This window comes from Hippopotamus amphibius, chromosome 4 (assembly GCF_030028045.1).
Source record: "Hippopotamus amphibius kiboko isolate mHipAmp2 chromosome 4, mHipAmp2.hap2, whole genome shotgun sequence".
Lineage (NCBI taxonomy): Eukaryota > Metazoa > Chordata > Mammalia > Artiodactyla > Hippopotamidae > Hippopotamus > Hippopotamus amphibius.
Window position 1 is genome coordinate 15,295,061 of NC_080189.1, and position 23,318 is coordinate 15,318,378.

At 36.3% G+C, this 23,318-nt stretch overlaps 1 protein-coding gene across 3 annotated transcripts in view; it reads right to left on the reverse strand.

Moving 5' to 3' along the window:
- Positions 1 to 23,318, reverse strand: part of LUC7L2 (LUC7 like 2, pre-mRNA splicing factor) — a 57,850-nt gene that overhangs the window by 12,630 nt on the left and 21,902 nt on the right. For all 3 annotated transcript variants that reach the window (XM_057731410.1, XM_057731412.1, XM_057731411.1), the window contains 4 exons: positions 13,382 to 13,480; positions 9,949 to 10,059; positions 5,031 to 5,174; positions 704 to 880 (listed from right to left, as the gene is read on the reverse strand). In XM_057731410.1, the coding sequence (XP_057587393.1) occupies positions 704 to 880; positions 5,031 to 5,174; positions 9,949 to 10,059; positions 13,382 to 13,480 (531 nt within the window). The remainder of the gene's footprint in view (positions 1 to 703; positions 881 to 5,030; positions 5,175 to 9,948; positions 10,060 to 13,381; positions 13,481 to 23,318) is intronic.

The window sequence follows — 23,318 nt, forward strand, 5'->3', positions numbered from 1 at the left end:
ACTGCACAAAAAGCCACTACCCAGTGTTTGCCATCTTTGAGACAGTCCTCAATTCATGACAAAATGCTACAATGCCACAATTTTTTAAAAAACTAGCCACATCAGACTGTCAAAAACTCAGTCAGTCCTACCCACTGACTCTGCTTATCTTCTCAGAACCCAAAAGACAAGTAAGAGTTGTGTTGCCTTTCTCACAACAGCCTATGTATTTAAGTGACAGCAACGGTCCTTTTTTAAAAAAATAGGTTTCTAATTCCTTTCTGAAATGGGGGCAGAAGCATAAAACTAGAGGTCCTACAAGTTTTTTCAATCTTCCTTTAAAGTAAATATTATTACATTAAATTATTATCAGTTTTATTAAAAAGAAAGTATCATTGGAAATTTTAGGGAACTTGTATGAATTATTTTAGAATCCAGTTTGCAAGATTCCTACCTAATTCATCAACATCATATACAAGACAAAATACTACCTCCTCCCAGAATAAGAGGATTTTTAAAGTATGTTTCTCAGACATCATCCATTAAACAAGCTGGTATTTCCATTTACAATCCTACACTATTCAGTATGAATTGTTAACGGAATCACAGTTGAGAACAGCCCTGAATCACAACCAAGAATACTACACAAAAAGACAAGTTGTACAGATCAAAAGAATGAGTGGCTATATTGGATAAAGTGTGGGATATTAATTTACCAATGTACCTTTAATTCTTCAAGCTTCTCTCTTATTTCAATAAATCCCAGGTGCAGTTTACCCCCAAAATGATCAGCCAGTCGTCTGTCATTATCATGAAGACCTAAATAGGCAGAGCAAACTTCACAGACTCGAAGTTTCTGCTGCTGGAAACTGGAAGCTGGCATAGAATTCCGATAAACTTCCTAAACAAAAGTGAGAGAAACAATGTTCATATAAACTGCATTAAAATTATACAATTAAACAAAATACACTATGTTTATACCAAAAATGTTCCTAACAAACACACAAAAGCATGGCTATTTTGCCATGAATATTATTTATTCCCCACTACCCCCATCCTCTGTCCTCGGGTCTTCACTGGAGATGAAAGATCAGAGCCTCAAATATTTTTTGCCAAGAAATACCATAACAACATGAAACAACTTTCTTAAAAGGTTTTCTCAGTGTTCTGCTTTCTATAATTTTTTGTTAAAAATGAAACATAGCAACCCCAAAAGTATACAGCAGTGAAAGATCAAGGAAGAAGTAGTCGCGCATACTTGCAGAAAATGAATGCATGTCTTCCATACTATTACAGCTTCCTTCCACTGCCTTCTTTCCCAGAAATCATTTTACCCTCTATGTAAATGCAAACAGGGCATACAAATGATATAAGACTTCCCATCAAACAGAGTAGCTCTAAAGATAAAGATGAAAGGTGCCTTACTGAGTTTAAGATGTGTACTCAATCATTTTATTTATATTACGTTCACTAGTGAAATAATAAATACTAGTGGATTTGTGTATCCACTCTACCCTTTTTCCTTACTACCAGAATTCTGATTTTTGTTTGAGGCAGCAGCATCCACAGCTAAAAACATTACATTTCCAAGCTTCCACGTAGCTTTGGCTAAGAAGATATATAAGTGGACACTGCTGGACAGAATCTATAGAAAAATTCTTTAAAAAGGGGTCAACAGATTCAGACGAAAATCATCAACAGCTGCTATAACCTGTGGATCAAAAAGCAATGGAAAACAGAATACTTACAGTGTCAATACCAAGATATTTATTAATTACAAAAGGGAAACACAGTAACTTCACAGTTGAAAAATAGACAACATCACCAGAAATAAACAAACGACTAACACATGCCTTTTGATAAGGCTGTAACATTATTTCAGTGGTATTCCTCTCAAAAATCTAATGAGAAAGAAATATTAGAGAAATCCAAAGTGAAGGACATTTTACAGAATAACTGACCTATATTTTTCAAAACTGTCAAGATCATGTAAGACAAAGACTGAGGTACCAGATTAAGTTAGACTAGAGAGACATAACAACTAAATGCAATACATGATCCTGGACTGGACTTAAACAAAAAAATTTTTCTTTTCTGAAAACAAACATTATTGGTACAACTGGAAAAATTTGCACATAGTCTTCAGATTAATTAGTAGTATTATATCAATGTTACTTCTTGATTCAGATAATTGTACTGTGGTTATAAATAAAACATGTTTTTAAGAAATACATATTGCAGTATTTAGGGATCCAAAGATGCATCATATTTATAACTTATTGTCAAACAGTTCAAATACACATACACAAACTCAGGTAGGAAGACAATGATAAAGCAAATGTGGTAAAATGTAGAATAGTCTGCATGAAGGATACAGCTAATTTCTTTACACAATGTTTCAACTTTTCTTAAAAATATTTCAAAATAAAAATTTTATAAAAGGGAAAACCAAAAGCACAACACACAAGACAAGTTAACTCAATTTTGGTGCCTTGTTAGTCCTCCTCTTTCTACTTATGTATAGAGGAAAGGCATTAGGCTTAGTGGCCTTAGTGCTACCGTAAGTTGATAAGCTTAAAGATGACTCCACATGGTAAGGATGGCTGAACTTAAAGTTAACAGTAGCCTATATGCTGAGGGCATCATGGAGCTAATGTACCAGGCCCCAGGTTTCCTAACCTCAAATATTTATTAAATGAGAAAAACAAAACCCTTCTTTGGTTCAGTCACTGTAAGTTAACTTTCCTATTATGTACAGTTGAACACAATCTATAATAGGCAAGTAAACTTTTTAATGCAGTGTCCTAAGTAAAAATCAACTGATAATACATAACAGGCTAATAATGTCAAGCTACTGGGTAATACTAGTAAACCACCGTGTGTGTGTGTGTGTGTGTGTGTGTGTGTGTGTGTGTGTGTGTGTGTGTGTGTGTGTGTGTGTGTGTGTGTGTGTGTGTGTGTGTGTGTATGAAGTTTTACGAAAACTGCAATATATGGAAGGAAAGTAATAATGCTTGCTGGTTTCATTACCCAAAAGCCTTCTGGGAAATAAACTAGCTATAAAATACTTTGCACATTTTAAAACTCAGTGTTTATTTTCTGGATTGATATTAACTACATTTAAAGAAATCCTAACATTAAGACATTAAAGCTATCTAGAATGGCTACTTCGTATATCTTTTCCCAGCCTAGAAACTTTCATCTGTGTCTTTATATTTAGAGTGGGTTTCATGTAGCTAGTATATATAGCTAAGTCTTGTTTTTTTTTAATTTAGTCTCACAATCTCTGCTTTTTAATTGGACTGTTGAGACCATTTACATTTAATGTAATTATTGATACACTGGGTTTAAGTCTACCATCCCACTAATTATCTTCCATATGTCTAATCTGTTGTTTCTTCTTTTTCTCCTGCCTTTCTTTTGGATTAAGTATTTTTTAGGATTCCATTTTATTTCTACTATTATTTATATCTCTTTTTTCCCCTCCAGTGGTTTCTCTAGGGTTTATAGGATACAACTTCAACTTATGAAGAAAGCTAGAGTCTTTTATTAACATAAGACAAAGGAGATTTCAAAACAAGGGACATTAATAGGGACAGAGGAGGACATGTCAAAATAATAAAGGGTTAAATTAATCAAAAGACACAACAATCCTAAATATCTATTAACCTAATAAGAGCTTCAAAATATATGAAGACTGACAAAATGGAAAGCATAATGAACAAATCCACAATTATAGCTGGAGACTTCATTCTGTTCGGTTAACAGTAGAACAAGTAGGTAGAAAAATCAATAGGATATAGAAAACTTGAAAAAAATCTATCAACTATCTTGACTCAATTGACATTTATAGAATACTCCACTTAACAAGGCAGAATATCATTCTTTTCAAGTACAGATGGAACATTCACCAAGACAGACCACAAAACAAGTACTGACATATTTAAGAGAACTGAAATCACACACATGTTCTCTGACCGCAACAGAAAAATTAAAATCAGTAACTGAAAATACCTTAAAAAAAATCCCAAATATGTAAAAACTAAACACATGCCTTTAAAACCCACAGGTCAAAAAAGAAATCACAAAGCACTATTAGCAAATATTTAGAAATGAAAGAAAATAAAAACTTGAAAATCGGTGAGATGCTATTGTAGTTCTTAAAAGAAAACTTACAACATTAAATGGTCTTATATCAATGATCTAAGGGAGGTGGGGGAGGGACGGATTGGGAGCTTGGGATTAGCAGATGCAATTATATACAGGATGGATAAACAACAAGGTCCTACTGTATAGCACAGGGAATTATATTCAATATCCTGTGATAAAGCAGAATGGAAAAGAATATATATGTGTATAACTGAATTACTTAGCTGTAGAGCAGAAATTAACACAACATTGTACATTAACTATACTTCAATAAAATTAAAAAATACATCAGTGATCTAAGTTTCTGCCTTAAAAGGTGGGGAATAAGAACAAATTAAACCCAGGTGTGATACAGTCAGGAGTAATGGAGACTATGACAAAAGGGGAGAGTACAATCTCATCCAAAGGCATGCCATTTTCTAAAAAATATCGGGGGCCAAACAAAATAGAACTTTGTCTACAGGATATCAGATTTTGATCTGTGCTGTGCAGGAAGAATAATACGAGGCTCCCAATGTGCTAGCAGCCTGTACTAAGGTAGAAAGAAAAGGGAGAATAGTATAGGTGCATGGGGATAGAGTGGGGGTAGGGTATCATAGTGACCATGAATATGAAGACTGTATGTGAATGTATTGTAGGTGTGTGAGACTGCTGTGTATTACTAGCTAGTTTAATTTCACTTACCAGTTATAAATTTGAACCGATCAATGACTCCAAATTCCAAAACAACCACTAATTTTGATATACGACCCATTAGTATGACACAAAGTAGTTAAATATTTTAAAATTGGTTTAAATTTCCTTTAATAGTAATAACTTTTCAACAATTTCTAGGTAAATATATGTTCTTTAGGAAGCACAGATACTAAGGCTCTATAAACTACCATAAAGGATTTAGTTACCTCTGCTTCTCTTTTCTTTGCCCGTGCTTTCTCTACCTCATCCATTACTTTCTGGGATTCCTCCACATTCCCTTCAGCTCCTAGCTGTTCCACCTTAGCCAACAATTTACCAATTTCTTCATTTAACTCATGAACACGTTCTGCCTGGAATGAAACAGAAAAGAAGACCATGAATAAAAAGCAGAATGTACCAAAGTTCAAAATATTTCACAAGTGCTCAGAAAAGACATAAGTTATCTAAGGTAATATCAGTATAAATAATGCTTTCTGAGCACATCATAAATGAACTGGTGGGACATCAAGATGTTTTGAGCTTGCCTGACTTTACTTCAGTGAGCTCAGGGATACAACTGACCTCAATATAACTATTACTTTTCAACTTCTGCTTTGGCAGTGCATTCCAAGTATAAAATACATTTTCTTCCACACTCTGGCACTCTGTACCTTTCCAAACCATCTCTTTCTGTTCTCTGACTTCACAACAAATGTATAGTTATATGTTTTATTTATTTGTTTGTTTATTTATTTATTGGCTGTGTTGGGTCTTCATTGCTGGGCGCGGGCTTTCTCTAGTTGCAGAGAGCAGGGGCTACTCTTCATTGTGGTGCTCCGGTTTCTCATTGCAGTGGCTTCTCTTGTTGCAGAGCACAGGCTCTAGGCAAAGGGACTTCAGTAGTTGTGACACACGGGCTCTAGAGTGCAGGCTCAGTAGTTGTGGTGCACGGGCTTAGTTGCACCGCGGCATGTGGGATCGTCCCAGACCAGGGAACGAACCCATGTCCCCTGCATTGGCAGGTGGAATCTTCACCACTGCGCCACCAGGGAAGTCCCTATAGTTATATTTAGTTTCCCAAACTTATCCTGTTGTTTTCTTCTTCTGTGACTTTGAACATACTGCTCCCTCTTCCTGGGATGTTGTCCACTACCTCCTTTACCTACCTAGTGTATGTCTATCCATTCAACAAGATCCAACTCAAGAGTCTCTTATGTGATGCATTCATGAACAATCAATCACCATACCTCACCCTTACTTAAGACACTTAAGCAGAGAGAGCCATACTTTCCTTTGTGCCATCTTTGCATCTTCTATGACAATTACTTTTATATATATCACACCACTTTAAAGATATCTGTATCCCATTTTTGTATTTCCAATGCCCAAGAAATAGCACACACTCAAATATGAGTAAAAGAAATGAACTGGTGGATATTCTTTAAAGCAAAGACATGGCTTTAGAGTCCAACATCATATCTATCTGGCTTATTGCCAAACCAATTACCAGCCATGAAATTTTGGCCATATTACATAACCTGAATCTACTTCCTCATCTGGGAAGTATGGATAATACCCATCTCATCAAGCTGTGAGAAATGAGAAAATTTGCCTTGTACATGCAATGCAGCACATTACTGATATTCAGTATGCTATCATGGCACACTTCTCCCTTAGTCTATGTCTTTCCTTTGGGATTAATTTTTGCCTTGGGTTTTTTTGTTTTTTGTTTTTTTGGCACACAGGCTTAGTTGCTCCGCGGCACGTGGGATCTTCCTGGAGCAGGGATCGAACTCATCTCCTCCGCACTGGCAGGCAGACTCCCAACCACTGCGCCACCTAGGAAGCCCTGCCTTGGGTTTTGATATGCCTCTTCATCACCACCACCAACATCATGGGAATTTAGTTCATTCTTATTGTTCTAATGGCACATGATTACATATTCGCAGTCTTTACTTTGGCTACAAAATGAGTATTCAGGCTGTATAACCAATAATATTAGCAAAGAAGGTTTTTTGGTTTTGTTTTTGGTTTTTTTGGCTGCACTGGGTCTTTGCTGTGGCATGAGGGCTTCTCTATTTGTGGTGTGTGGGCTCAGCTTCCCTGCAGCATGTGGGATCTTAGTTCCCCAATCAGGCATCGACCACATCCCCTGCATTGAAAGGCAGATTCTTAACCACTGGACCACCAGGAAACTCCCACAAAGAAGGTTTTGATTTGAAATGAAATTCCAGTCCGAACGAAGTAGTAGTGTCAATAATCTTTACTTTTTAAATTTCCTTCAATCCAAGATATTTGTCCCTCAAAGAAATTCCCAACTCTATTATCATTATCCTACCACTTTAACAAAATGATATTTTCTTTAAATACCTGCCACAGAATGATTGCATTAATGACCAAAACTCTTTCACCCTTCCTGCATCTGTGCTCTTTGCTATGTAACTGAGCACCATATGCTGACTCTGAACCTGGCCATGTAACTGGTTTTGGTTAACAGAACAGTAGCAAATATGACATAAGGGAAGGCTTAAAAGGACAGCTATATATGAAAAAAAAAAATCAAATTGTACACTTTAAGTATATGCAGTTTATTGTATGTCAATTGTATCTCAATAAAAGTTCTTAAAGAAAAAAAAAGTGCTTGTATGACTGGGCTTGATACTTTTGCACCTCTGCTACCACCATGAGAACATGGCCAGAGTAGCCTTCTGAACATAGTTCAGCAGCCTCCAGCTGACTGGAAGACATGCGAGTGAGCCCAGCTGAGACAGGAAAACTGCCCAGTCAAGTTCAGCCTAAGTCACTGATTATAGACTCATGGGCTAAAGAAATATTTAATGTTTTAAGTTTGAGGTAGTCTGTTAAACAGCACTTCTGCAGTGATGGATAACCAATATAATGCTGTGTACACCAATACAGATGGAGTCTAGCCAACATCTGTGGATCTCTTTCAACCATGAGATACGAGATCCCTTGTATTTTATGATGCCCAACTTTATAGTCCCCATCTTAAGAGAACTTTCCAGAAAAAGTTGGTTAAAAGTAACCCTCTCTTCAAACAAGGGAATCCATTTCCCTTTGTACACACATATCTGATCACTATATTTAATGATGTCACCTAAACTCTACTGGGTAACTTTGTCTCTATTCTGCGTTTTCATAAAATGTGCCAGACTATATTGAATGGTACAAAACACTATAAAGTAGTAAGCCATCAAATCAACCAAAGTCAATGTGTGGACTTTCGAATTCTGATTCAACAAACCAACTCTAAGTAGGAAAAATGAACAAATTCTGGATACTGGATAACATTAAAAAAGTGTTACCTTTATGGATGTAATTTGGTGGTTATGTTTTAGAAGTGAAATGATATGATGTTTAGAATTTGCTTTTAAAATAATGAAACAGTAACAGAAGACCGATGGCTTTGAATCCATTGGGGTTCCCTGTACTTTTCTCTTTACTTTTTGCATATAAGTTCAGAGCAAAACATTTTTAAAAGGTAGAAGTAAAGTAGAACATCTGAAGAATATTTAAAACTCAACATTAAAAAAAAAAAAAAAAAAAAAAGAGTAGGACTTCCTAGGTGGCACAGTGGGTAAGAATCTGCCTGCTAATGCTGGGGACACGGGTTCAATCCCTGCCCACATGCCTCAGAGCAACTAAGCCCGTGCGCCACAACTATTGAGCCTGTGCTTTAGAGCCCGTGAGCCACAACTATTGAGCCCATGTGCCACAACTACTGAAGCCCACGCACGTAGAGCCCATGCTCCAAAAGAGCCACCACAATGAGGAGCCCACACACCAAAATGAAGAGTAGCCCCCGCTTGCCACAACTAGAGAAATCCCATGTGCAGCAACGAAGACCCAACACAGCCAATAAAAAATAAATTTATTTAAAAAAATAAAAAATTAAAAAATGAGTAATCCATTTGGAAAATGGGCATTAAGACATACACAAACATTTCACTGAAGACGTTATACAGCTGGCAAATAAGCATGTGAAAAAAATGTTCAGCATCATTAGTCATTAGGGAAATGCAAATTGAAACTGCAGTGAGATTATCACCACACACCTTTCAGAATGATTAAAATGAAACATAAGTGGCACTTCCCTGGAGGTCCAGTGGTTAAGACTCCACACTCCCAAGGCAGGGGGCATGGGTACCATCCCTGGTCGAGGGGGAACTAAGATCCCATGTGCAGCATGGCACAGTGTGGCCAAAAAAAACCCAACAACAACAACAACATAGTGACACCATCAAATGCTGGCTTGGATGTGGAGAAACTGGATCACTAACACTGCTGGGAGGAATGTAAAAAAGGTATAGCCACTTTAGAAAAAAGTTTGGCACTTGTTTTCAAAACTAAAAATATACTTACTAAACGACCCAGTAACTGCATCCTTGGACATTTATCCCAAAGAAGTGAAAATTTATGTCCACACAAAAATCTGTACATGAAGATTTATCGAAGCTTTATTGGTATTAGCCAATAACCAAAATGTCCTTCCTACATGTTCATCAATATGTGAATGGTTAAACTGTGGTATATGTATACCATGGGATATTTAAAAATAAAAAGGAATGGACTATTGATACACACAACAACTTGTATGGATTGTAAGGAAGTTGTGCTGAGTGAAAAAAGCCAATCTCAAAAGGATACATACTTCATGATTCCATTTATTCAATATTCAGTGAAATAACATAATTATAGACATGGAAACTGGATTAGTGGTGGCCGGGGGCTAGAAAAATGGGGAAATGGGTGTGGCTATAAAGGGGTAACATGATGGAGTATCGTGGTGATACTACGGAGTTAAGTAACTGAATTATGGTGGTAGTTTCCCAAGTTACACATGTAATGAAACTGCATAGAGCTACACACACACATGCATAACTGGTGAAATCTGAATAAAATGTAAGGATTGGCCCAATATCAATTTCTTGACTTTGATACTGTGCTATATATAGCTGTGCAAGATGTTAATGACATAAGGGAGGCTAGAGGAAGAGTACATAAAATTCCCTGTATATATCTTTGCAATCTCCTGTGAATGTAATTATTTCAAGATAGAAAGTTAAAACATAAGTAGTGAGGTAAAACTATACTTTGAATTAATGAAATGACTGAAACTCTTACCTTTGCTGCAACTTCAGCACTTATCTCTTCTTGAGTTTCTGCTAATCTTTTCTTAGCCACTTCGGTTCTTCGATCACAATCTGCGATGAATGACTGCAGATGATCCATAGCCTACAATGTTTAATTAAAAGACAATTGGTGCAAGAAAAATCAACTTTATTCATAAATATCATTACTCAAAGATTACACTTCATTATTTAAAATACTATCATGGGAATAAAAAAAATAACAAAAGTAGGTTCAATCCCGCTTTTGAGAACACACATATTGAAAACACTTTTCATCATCTATCAAACTGACATAGACATAAATAATTCCCAGGAAAGGTAAGGCTATGAGGAAACTGCCACTCTCATACTCTGCTAAAGGAAGCACAAACTGATGCAGCCTTACTAAAAAGTCAACATGGTAATTGTTATCAAAAGCTTTAAAAATGTCCCGACTTAGTAATTTTACTTCTAGAAATCTATTTTAAGAACGTAATCAGAGGTATAATATTTTATATTATAAAGGAGGACTTAATATTCAAAGATGTTCTTCACAGTGTTATTTTTAATGGTAAAAAGTTGTAAATACCCTAAACATCCAGGTAACATTTAGAAAATTTAACCTTCAGCCATTAAAAAAAGGTGTTAGCAGAACACGTAAGGATATTAAAAAAAAGTTCATGACTCAACTGTAAATAAAGTTACAAAATGTTATATGCAGCAAGATCCCAATTTTGTAAAATAAAGAAGCATAGAAAAAAATGGAAGAGCATACATTAAATGTTAACAATAATTATTTCTGAATATACGGATAACTTTTATTTATTTACTCCTTCATTCATTCACTGTGTTAGGTCTTCTTTGATGCGCGAGGCTTTCTCCAGTTGCGGCGAGCAGGGGCTACTCTTCCTTGTGGTGCTCAGGCTTCTCCTTGCAGTGGCTTCTCTTGCTGTGGAGCACAGGCTCTAGGCACGTGTGCTCAACATTTGTGGCACGTGGGCTCAATAGTTGTGGCTTGCAGGCTCTAGAGCGTAGGCTCAGTAGTTGTGGCACACAGACTTAGTTGCTCTGCAGCATGTGGGATCTTCCTGGACCAGGGATCAAACCCGTGTCCCCTGCATTGGCAGGAGGATTCTCAACCACTGCACCACCAGGGAAGCCCTGGGATAATTTTTAGTAATCTTTTATATGTTTTTCAAATTTTTCATAATGAAAATGTTACAATCAGGAACACTTTCCCTTTTCTCAAAGAATAACCACTGAGAATTTTAGCAGTGTCTACACTGCAAAAATCCAGGTCAATATTTATATAAAGACACTTATCAGGCATATATTAATATACCTATAATTAAATAATAGCTCATTTAAAAGTAAACTTTAAAGATTTATTCCCAAACCAACCAATTTAGACTGTTGTATCTTACTGTAGAGAAATACAGCTAATTCAAAACACAAATGCTTAAAAATATAAATTTATTCAACACCTATCAAATTCTAAAAATGGTTGGTTAACCCATGAATTTCATGAAAATGCAAAGTAAAACCTATTACCTGTGATGAAAAAGAAATAGCTATTTAACTCAATTTAAATTTTATTTTTAAATTTTTATCTATAAAATTTATTGAACTAATCAATAAATAGTGTTGGGTCAACTAAATAGCTATCTGGAAAAAGAAAGTGAGATCTATACCTCAATTCCTTAAACTAGAATAAATTTAAGTTGGATCACAGATTTAAATATATAAAACAAAGCCACAGGGACTTCTCTGGTGGCGCAATGGTTAAGAATCCGCCTGCCAATGCAGGGAACACGGGTTTGATCCCTGGTCTGGAAAGATTCCACATGCCGCAGAGCAACTAAGCTCGTGCGCCACAACTACTGAGCCTGTGCTCTAGAGCCCATGAACCACAACTACTGAGCCTCCCTCCATGCTGTAACTACTGAAGCCCACAGGCCTAAAGCCTGTGCTCCGCAAGAAGAGAAGCCCCCACTTGCTGCCACTAGAGAAAGCCTGTGTGCAGCAACGAAGACCCAATGCAGCCAATAAATAAATAAATAATTCCCTCCCCCCAAAAACAAACAAAAAACCTCCCAAAAACCAAAGCCATAAAAACATCAGAAGAAATCATGAGAGAGAACTCTCATCAGGATAGGGAAGGCCTTTTGAATTAATCAAATAGATTTTTAGAAGAGTAATAGAAAACTATACAAATATTTTGCAAGACTCACAACAAAAAAGAAATAGGAAAAAAATGCAATGTATTATCTGAGAAAAGGGACTAATTTTCATTATATGTAAAGAGTACAAATCAATCAGAAAAATACTAACATCCAACATTAGCAAATAGCATTCCCCCCCTCCAAAATGTACACTGACAGTTCACAGAAAAGGAGATATAAACAGATCTTAAAGATATGAAATTTTTCCAAACTCACTCATAAGAGAAATGCAAATTAAAATTACACTTATATTCCACATTTCATCTATCAAAGCTCCAAAGAAATCTTGACAACACACTGTGACAGATGGGAAATAGATAATTTCACACATATCGGTATCAGTATAAATTGATAATTCTCATGGAGGGCAACCGGACAAAACTGCTCTTTGACTCAGTTATTCTATTTCTAGAAATTTATTCTGTAGATATTTGATATGTAAAAACAACGTATTATCACACCACAATAGAAAAAGACTGAAAATCCCATACCCTTACATCTAGATGGTGGTGAATTTCTGCAGTATTTTATGTGCAGTATACACTGAATCATAACACAATAACTTTAAGATGTTTCCCCAATTGCTCCAGCACCATATTAAATTATGTTTATATAGATAACTTCATATCCATTAGCAGAAATTCTTGGAAGTTCAGAGAAGTAGAGGGGGGACTATGTACTACTTTATCTCCCAAAACAAATGAAACATCTAATAGTATCTCACTGACAAAACACATCATAAGGTTTATGGTCATCAGTATGTTTTATGTAATGCTGATTGGTATGTTTCCTATAAAAAGTCCCAATTATTCTCATGTTTTTATTAAAAAAAATTATTAATAAAGTCAAGTTTTTGAGCCCTTCAGGTACCTAAATGGTATCTTCTATTTCCTTTAATATTTCTTCTATTAGTTTTATATAAAAATATTGTCCATAATATCCTTCCCCCATATATATTTAGAGATATATGCTTACTTCTCAAAAGAATATATGAACTGCACAACTTTCACACATTTTCTTAAAATACCCAGTTTCACCTCAGTTTTAAAAAATACTGTTACTCAAGAAAGTACATAATCTTACTAATTTAGTACTACCCTTCATATAACTACAAAAAAGATAATTTGCCAAGAGCCTTTTCCCATTAAGAGATAGAAATCCATATTTATATCAAAATATTTCACTGCAAAAGATAATCTAAGTCATTAAAGCAAAATGACATACATCAAGTTCAAAGAAAAAATCTTGTTCTTTGGATGCAATTTCATAATCTGCTCTTAAAGCCAGGTCATGGACTTTCAGACATTCTCCAAGATCCATTCTCTGGGGGGGAAAAAGACATATTATTAAAACAGTAAATACATTTTTTCAAAAATTTATTAATAACCACAGTTTTCTTCAGAATAATTATTGTCATACAGATGCTTCTATATTTATGGACTTTCAAATTATAAACTTTCATAGACAAGTATAAAACTTGGTGCCAGAAAAAACCCGCATGAATTCTGTCTACTAACAGATGGGAACCATGATCACTTTTGCACTTACGAACAAATGGACAAGGAAAAGCCTGTCAGAATCTGAAAAGAGCTTCTAGCATCTATCTCCAACATATTTCACTTGACCCTTTAACACAGAAAAAAGTTAATCTAAAATCAAACTAGAAGAATGAATAAACCAAACTGCTGAATTACAGTCAATATTCTTTGAATAACATTCTAATTTTCTAATAAAAATGGAGTCCTCAAACAACAGACTGGTAATCTTGATATGGATTCCAGACAAGACTCCAGGTGAACTAGTAAAGAGATGATTTATTAAAACCCAATATAATTTTACAAAGAATAAGCATCTAGCCCCCCTTTGATAGGCATATGTCAGGGAAATAAATTAAATACCGAGTAGATATTTACTTCAATAAGGAATCTAGTAGGATCCTTCTACTTAGAATTCCAATTAGATATTATTTACCCAATTAGAGGCTTTTCTCCTATCTGAGACAAAAAGTTCTAAAAATCTATCCATTTTTACATATATCTGGGCAACTGATCTGATCTTTCATGAAATCCCTTTGGAAGTATACTGAGTAGAAAACATGGGCTAGATGTAAAGACAATTACAGATGTGATTAAAGGTGACCAGAGCAAAACAGAGATTTTCCAATTGGAGGTATACTACTATCCCATCACTGGAATGTCACAGAATCTCTGGTAAAAGGGAATACAATAATTCAAAAAGGTATAGTAAATATTCCTTTTGATTTTGTTACACAAACTATATACAAAGTAAAACTACAACAAAACACTGCAGCAGTAAAGTCATTCCTTCAACTGATAAATGAATACCAACTTGTGCCAAGAGCTATGCTAGGTGCTAGGGACATAGCACCAAGATACAGTCTCTGACCTCATGGAGCCGATGTTCTAGAAGAGGGGAAGCAAATAATAAACCATACTTGTGTCACTGAACAAAGTTAAGTGATCTAATAGTAATGTCCCATTACTATGGTAGGCTACTTGGGATGAGGTAGCCAGAGAAGCCCTTTCTGAAGAGGATACACTTAAACTGGATCAAAAAAGTGAGAAGAAGCATACTAACCTTATGAAAAGCCAAGAAAAGAGTGTTCCAATTTTACAGAAGATTTAGAAAGCAGATCTTTAAGAAAATATATGCTAGCATAACTCAGAAGTTTCTAGTAGCAGGGAACAGGACTAGGGTATCTACAGCACACAGGCCTGGGCCTTAGTTTTGTATATACTATCTAAAAACAGCTTTGCCTATTTAACATTTTAGCCAGCCACCTGGACATGTGTATAACAAAGGATATAATCATCAATTCTCTATCATATCCCAAGTAAAAAGGATAGTGAATTCACTAGATCAAGATTCAAAAATATTGACATACCAGATAAAATTTAATAAGAAAAAATAACTATGAGATCCTACAGTTACATCTAAGAAGTCAAATTTACAAATAACTAGGTATGAGCAAAAAATCAGACAAACTGAAAAAGTTACTAGTCAAGAGTAAGGGTTACAGTGTGGCACAACGGAAATCAACTTATGTGATACGAAACAAACCTATAGGATATAGTGTGAGAAAAGTGAGAAATCTCTTACCAAAGGCTGGTTTTAAAAGCAAACCAGGGACTTCCCTGGTGGCGCAGTCGTTAAGAATCCACCTGCTAATACAGGGGACACGGGTTCAAGCCCTGGTCTGGGAAGATCCCACATGCTGAGGAACAACTAAATCCGTGCGCCACAACTACTTAGCCTGCGGTCTAGAGCCCGTGAGCCACAACTACTGAGTCCAAGTGCTGCAACTATTGAAGCCCACACGCCTAGAGCCTGTGCTCTGCAACAAGAGAAGCCACCTCACTGAGAAGCCCACACACCACAATGAAGAGTAGCCCCCACTCACCGCAACTAGAAGAAGCCCGAGAGCAGCAATGAAGACCACACGCAACCAAAATAATTTAAATAAATAAATATCATTTTAAAAAAAAGTAAACCAGTCTCCTCCAGAACAGATTAATTAGCTGAAGAATTAAGATGTGAAAAGTCAACTGAAGAACTTTTCAATACGAAGCAGAAATAGACTGTATTATGGCTCTAAAGGGACTCCAGAGTCAGAGTTTAGTCCTCTCAACATAAGAAAATACTTTCTATTGATCAGAGCTTTCCAAAGATGGAACAAGCTTTCTTGGGATTTAGCTGAGTTTCCAGATAACTGAGAGATTCAAATACAGTTTAGACAACCATTTTTCTAGGGTACTGAATGAAGAATTCAACCACTAGGTAACTCTTACCCTTTCTTCCAACTCTGAGATTTTATGACAATCTTTAAAAAAAAAGAGTTTCTCAATAAAAACTATATTACCTCAGTTCTTAATTACATAAAGGAACGAATGGGAAAATATAAATAGACAATGTCCTCATATTATCATTCGAGAAATAATAAGGAACATTCACCACCATTATAAAAGTCCTCATCACACTAACTGTCTGAAGGGTTATTGTGTTGCTGAGGACGTTGAGATTTTTCCAGGCACCACTGCTTACTCTCATTCATTAGTCCATGGATTAACAAACTAAGGAGTTTTCCAGTGATAAGAAACAGCAACTGAAACATTCTATAGATGTGTGGAAATTCAAAGCTGCTTACTAAGCAACATTAAGAAAAAAAACGGTAGGGACTTCCCTCATGGCACAGTGGTTTCGAATCTGCCTGCCCATGCGGGGGACACAGGTTCGAGCCCCGGTTTGGGAAGATCCCACATGCCGCGGAGCAACTAAGCCCATATGCCACAACTACTAAGCCTGCGCTCTAGAGCCCGCAAGCGACAACTATTGAGCCCATGTGCCACAACTACTGAAGCCTGAGCGCCTAGAGTCCGCGCTCTGCAACAAGAGAAGCCACCGCAATGAAAAGCCTGTGCACCACAACGAAGAGTAGCCCCCACTCACCGCAACCAGAGAAAGCCCACACGCAGCAACAAAGACCCAACACAGCCAATAAATAAATAAATGAATAAATAAAATTACAAAAAAAATTGTAGAAAAACATTTAATACTCTTTAAAAAAAATATGCAGGAAAATGAGACAGGAATGAAAGAAGTTAATGGCAAAAGAATGTTATTACCCCCTTTGTTACACCAGCCTGTTGAGTTCTTAATAATTTGCATATATTTACACAGCTATAGTTGTTCATACTATGCTTATTTCATAAAATGTTAAGACATCATAGTTGGAAATGCCTTTGATCCTGTGCAGCAGTGCGCAACCTGGACCCAAAGAGATTTTAAATAATATCAGTGGAAGCTTCTGAAAACAGTCCCAAGCCCCACCCTCCAAAAACTGAATTGGAAAAGCCTCCCAGAAGTTTTTAACATACAGTGTTGTGAACCACTCATTCATCTAGTTTTATTCCCTTTCCACAGACAAAGGAACTGAAGCCCAGAAAGACTGACTTCTTCAGGGTACTTATTAGGAAATCTTGTTAGCAGATTTCTAGTCTAACACCCCTTCCACTTTATTATGCTAGTTCCAATTATTACAGTACTAACTTACCTTTTATTTTTAGTTGACAATCATCCCCCATAACATCTAAAAAAGCTCTGCACACAGCAAATATTCAAAGCAGCTGTCTACTGCCTTTCCTTCAGCAATCTCCCTTATTTTTATCGCCTGCGTAACTATATTTCCAATCTGTTTTCAAAAACATATAAATTGCTTCAGTGTTTCACCTAAACATCTGTTGTCCACCCATACTATCCTTTGGCAGGAATTCCAGGCTTTCCCCCACTTTATCTTTAAACTCACATCATACAACCAACCAAAAGAAGAAAAGCAACTATATGGGTTAAAAACAAAATGAACACCAAAAAATACCCATTACACCCCTGTAGCAGGGATGGAATTTTGGCAAGAGGGATAGAGCTGCGGGAATACATGCCTCGGGGGGATTTACAGAAGGAAAACAGGAGCTCCACAAGGATAAGGTTTTTTTTTTTCTATTTTATCTGCTATATACCTGGGCCTGTATACAGGTACATAGGAATGCTTAAATATATATTGAGTATTTGTTGAATGAACCAAACTGAGAAAAGAAGGCAGAGAAGAACATCTGGCACGGGGGCCCTGGACTTAATAAGCAAGGGTGGTCAAGACGCAGCTCAGGACAAAACTGCTCTGAGCTCTGGAGGGAGGGCTCCCTAGGCTCTCCATGGGTTAACCCCTCTGTTGGAACTCCTTTCCTTTTTAAGTGTTTTGAGCTATTCTCTGTTTTTTCCTAAGTGCTCTCTCCTCCAGGAGGAAGATTCACTTAGGCTTTTCACTATGCTAGGCTATAAGCCTCTGCAACTTTAGTCTGGTCTAGCTCACCAAAGAAGATTTGGAGGCCAAAGCCCTTATCGCCTAGTTAAAATGAAGACCCACCCCCACTCCCAAATAGCCTCAGTGCTTATTTCTTCAAGGACCTAGCAGGACAGCAGGTGTAGCAAGGCAGATTTGCAGAATTCTAGATACTAGTCATCTGTTTTCCACTATCCATAACATCATTACCAACCACTTACTCTGGCATCATGTCATGCACATGAGTAGTATTTCAAATTTTGAAAAAGCCAAAATAAACTCAACAATTACCTGCCACTGTAAAATGAGTGAAGGGGAAATATGCCTATGTTAATGCTCTCCATGACCCTAGTCAGCTAATTAAAAAGCCACCAGAGGGAACCATGATAGAACCACACCATGACTAAGCATGGACCAATTCTCAAAAGCCAAATCAAACCTGAGAATCACTGATGGTGCAATAGTGCTTTGAACACTAAGTACACAGATATTTCCTGCTGCTATCACTTCTCTTTCGAAATAGTTGAGCTCTCAACTGAACAAAATGTTTGTTTATTTTAACTTAAAATAACTATTTATGATGAAAGCCACAGTAAGAGTTTAAAATTTTTAAATTTAACAAGTAATTTACTTCAAATTCTTTCCACAAATTTATTCTTGGTATTTTAATTAATGGACATCTAAATTCTTATATTGGAAAAATGCTTATTTTTAATTGGATAAATTCAGTTCTGCATTTTGTCCTTTCCATCCTAAATCCATTTCCTTCACGAAGTCTTGACCAAATAACTATACCTGATCCTAATAACAAGATTCTCTTATAACCACCCAACATTTTATGTTTTAGTATTTAATAAAGTTGACTCTTTAAGTGCTTTTTAACTGTTCTTCTGAAGTTCCAAAAGTAACTGTTATCTCCTCAAACGCACCTAAGCATCGTGAGCAAAATGGTTTCTTTCCTATTTTTCCCTCCTACACAGAAGATCAGGTTTGCACAACCCATGACTTAACCATTAAATATACTTGACAATTTAACTAAGGAATTCTACTTCTAAGAACTTGAGGAAACAAATAAGCACACAAAGATAAGTGAACAATAAAGTTTAACAAATGGTGTTTTTTGTTTTCAAAATTAGAAACATTTTAAGAGCCCAGCAAAAGGGGTTTGATTAAATGAATTACGGAATAGCCATATGATACATTACACAGCCATCAGAAACAACGTTCTTGATATTAAATGGAGAAAAGAGAAGATGGCAAAGAAAGATATATAATAAAATGCCATTTTTGTAACTTCAGATACAGACATTGCTGTGAGGTTGGAGATTTTGTTTGACTTTTTTTGATAGTGGTTGAATTAAATGTAATGAGCATATGTTATTCTTATAAGCAGAAAAATCAATGAAGCCACTTCAATTTTGGAGAAAAAAATTTAAGGAACAGAAGCATGTGGAAATTACACATCAAAATCAACAAAAATATTACAGTAGTGCAAATCAAAGGGTTAACTTAGCTAACAGCAGTAATACGTTAATGAATATGTCAGTGATAGAAAAGTGGCACAGTAACAGCTCCAAGTATCTGCAAACATTCTTGCTTTGTTATATGTTAGTACATTTGCTGAGTTCTATGAGGTAGATCCTAAAGGGAGTTACAAAACAGTATGAGAATATAATTCCTGCTATCAAGGAATTTATATTCTCAATGAAAAAAAGAAAAAAACAAGATATTAAACTAAAGCAACAGCAGCAAATGTAAATAAAGATGTACATACAAGGGGACTTCCCTGGTGGCGCAGTGGTTAAGAATCCACCTGCCAATGCAGGGGACATGGGTTCGAGCCCTGGTCCAGGAAGAACCCACAAGCCACGGAGCAACGAAGCCCATGCGCCACAACTGAGCCTGCCTTCTAGAGCCTGTGAGCCACAACTACTGAGCCCATATGCCACAACTACTGAGGCCTGCACACCTAGAGCCTGTGCTCTGCAACAAGAGAAGCCACCGCAGTGAGAAGAAGGCAGCACACTGCAATGAAGAGTAGCCCCCACTCACTGCAACTAGAGAAAGCCCATGCACAGCAACAAAGACCCAACACAGCCAATTAAAAAAAAAAAAGGTACACACGAGGATTTCATTGCCATACTGCACACCAAAAAAACAAAAACAATTATTAACAGTCCACTGGATAAGCAAGATAGGGAATAGCCATATTGTGAAATATTACATTGGCATTTAAAAAATGCAGGCCACTAATACGGAAACTTCTATAAGACAAGTGAGAAAAATTCAAAGATTCCATTTGTTAAAATACAGACGCACATGCGTGCACACACACTTGTAAACGTACAGAAAGGAGAGTGGAAGATGTACATTAAATTGTTAACAGGGTTCGGGGAAGGGGGGGGTGATGAATAACTGGGAAATATTCATGTTTTATGCTTTTTCCTCTTATACGCGAAGATTATACTGCCAAAGTAATAAGTAATAAACAACGAAAGACTAGACACTGACCAACTCAGAAAATATCCCTTTACCTCTCATTATTCATTTAACTCTGAGAAATTCACTTAGAAGAATGCAAGAATGCTCGACTACTTGGACAGAAACATGACACGATAAAATCTGTTTTAGAAGCGTTAACAGCACACTACTAGATGGACTAACATCCTTGTCAGACAACAAGGAATAAAAGAAGAGATAGCAATATTGGTAAAGTACTAAAAGGAGTATATTCCAGCTGGGGAAAAAGTGAAGCAAAACCATGACAGCAGGACAGGGAGCACAGGAAATACAAACGCCTAACCTAGCATTTGAACCATTCCACATACTGTGCCAATACTATTTTCCAAAACACAAATCATCTACACTTTGACCTTCACTTCTTACATCTTCACTTTCTTCCTCCTCACATTTATAAAATCTCTTCTATCCATGGTCAGTGCTCGCTTCAAGACCCAGCTCAAGAACAAGAGAAAGCCTAGTATACTCTGGAAGAAGCCTTGAAATAACAAAACCCACATGAGTTTCAGTTATGGCACTACTGTCTTAAAACAAAAATTAAGGTTTTTCTTTCCTAACTCCAATCCTGGCACTCAAAACTAACAAGTCAAACATGAGTGGTGGGTGACGAGGAATGGCGCACACTGTGCTTGCACAAAGTAGTTCCTGCTTTTCTATTACTTCCCAACTTTTTAACTGCCCACTCTCACTTGAATATTCTTCCTCCAAGTTCACTTTTTCCTGAGTGGATAAAGGAAAATAAAGCTCTTCTACCTTTTCTTTTCTTTTCTTTTTTTTTTTTACCTTTTCTTAATGTATGTTTTTTGAAGAATATAGTAGGAAAGACCTTCTTATCCATTTCTAATCCTGGATATGCAAAAATAGCTAGATAAAATTAAAACAAAAGGCCTTGCCCCACAAAGACTATTCTATCTAATCAAGAAGAGAAAGGATATACATAAACAAGATAAAACAAGTGCATACTGGGTAGTACGGAGGGCAGGGGCTACACTCAGGTTCAGAGCAATCCTGTGTAGTAAGCCAGGCAGGATGTAAGTTTGTAGAGAAAGGTTATTTCAGGAAGAGAAAAGGAGATAGGCAAAAATGAGCATGCTGGGCAAGGAAAGTAGTGAAACAACAATGAATAAATCAGTCTCGTCAAAATAGAGGACCAAACTGATTTATTCATTCAAGGGAGAGACAGACCCGACTAAAGATTTTAGATTTTTCACCATATATATATAATAAGGAACCATCAAAAGTCTTTGTGTGCAGGCAACATATGATATATTCATTTCCACTCAGAACGACATGAATCTTTTCTTCACATTTAGATCTCTTCAAATGTCATTTCATCAAAAAAGTTTTCTCCAGTCACTCTGTCAGAGTAGCCCCCTGCCCAGAGCCCCAGACCTTACCACACATTTTTGTCATAGCACTTACATCACTCCTGAAATCACATTATTTCCTTTCACACTTGGTTGTGAAAGAACATTAGAATGTAAGCTCCCATCACTAAAACAGAAACGCCTGTCCACTTCTGTATCCTCCGCATTGCACATGGCACACAGTAGCTCCTCAATAAGTATTTAAGTGAATAAATGAATGAATGCTGATCTCAGCAATCAGCAACACTCCCGGAGAGATTAAAAACATTAATCACTTCTTGAAAGGGAATTTTTTTGTTTACTGAGAATTCTCTTTACTTTTTCCACTTAGCCCTCATTAATCTGATAACCTCTTGCTTGCCCTTTTCTATTTCTTCCTCTGCTTGATTCCATTATTACCTAGATTTCATTATTCCAAACACTATTATAATAAATAACAAAAAGGGGGACACATAAAAACCTATCTGAATTGGGATATTTTACAAATTATATTTATCCAAATACATCAACATATATGCTTATATTTTTTGACCCTATAGACCAAAGAAGTCTATGGGGTAATACATATTCAAGATGTTTTATTCAATATAGGTCAGAGTAAAACACCAAATGCTTTAAAAAACGTCCCTTCATAAGTAACTATCATCAAATTATTGGATTGGCCAAAATTTCACTTTTTGGCCAACCCAATAGAAAGGATTATACTAAGTCATTTGATCTTGCCACCTGCACATCAAGATAGAATGCATCACATTTAAAAAAATATTTCCAGTGATAAGACGATCTACGACTTTCCTTGATGTTTGTAGTTAATCACCTGCACAATAAAAATATTTGTTTCAAGTTTTCATTTATTACTGTATGTTTGCTGTCTTCATTGTCTATATCTTCCAAATGATGCATTTATAACTGTCCCATCTTTCTCAATGAACAGCCTCAAACAACACACTAATTTCTTCAGATCTGTTAAAATGCAGTTTGTAAAAACTGTGCCTATCACTAAAAATAAGCATTTATTAAGAATCACTGTACAGAAAAACAAACGTGTGGGAATTCCCTGGTGGTCCAGTGGTTAGGACTCTGCACTCTTATTGCCTGCGTTCAACCCCTTGTGGGGGAACTAAGATCCTGCAAGACAGGTGGCACAGCCAAAAGAAAAAAACAAAAAGAAACACAAATGTGAGGGTGAAACATGTTGACAAAGTATCAGGCTATGAAAAACAATCTGCTTGAACAATGACTTTCAGGCCTCATTCTGCTTTGCTTGGGAGTTATTGGTCTTTGCTACTTTATGTTTCAGGAGTCATCCTAAATGACAGGTCCAGGATTTAAGATTTACTTTAAAAACCAAAAGGATGAAGAGGACATAAGTAATAATAAATGAAATAAGGTAGCTATGTGTAAAATATTTATTGATGCT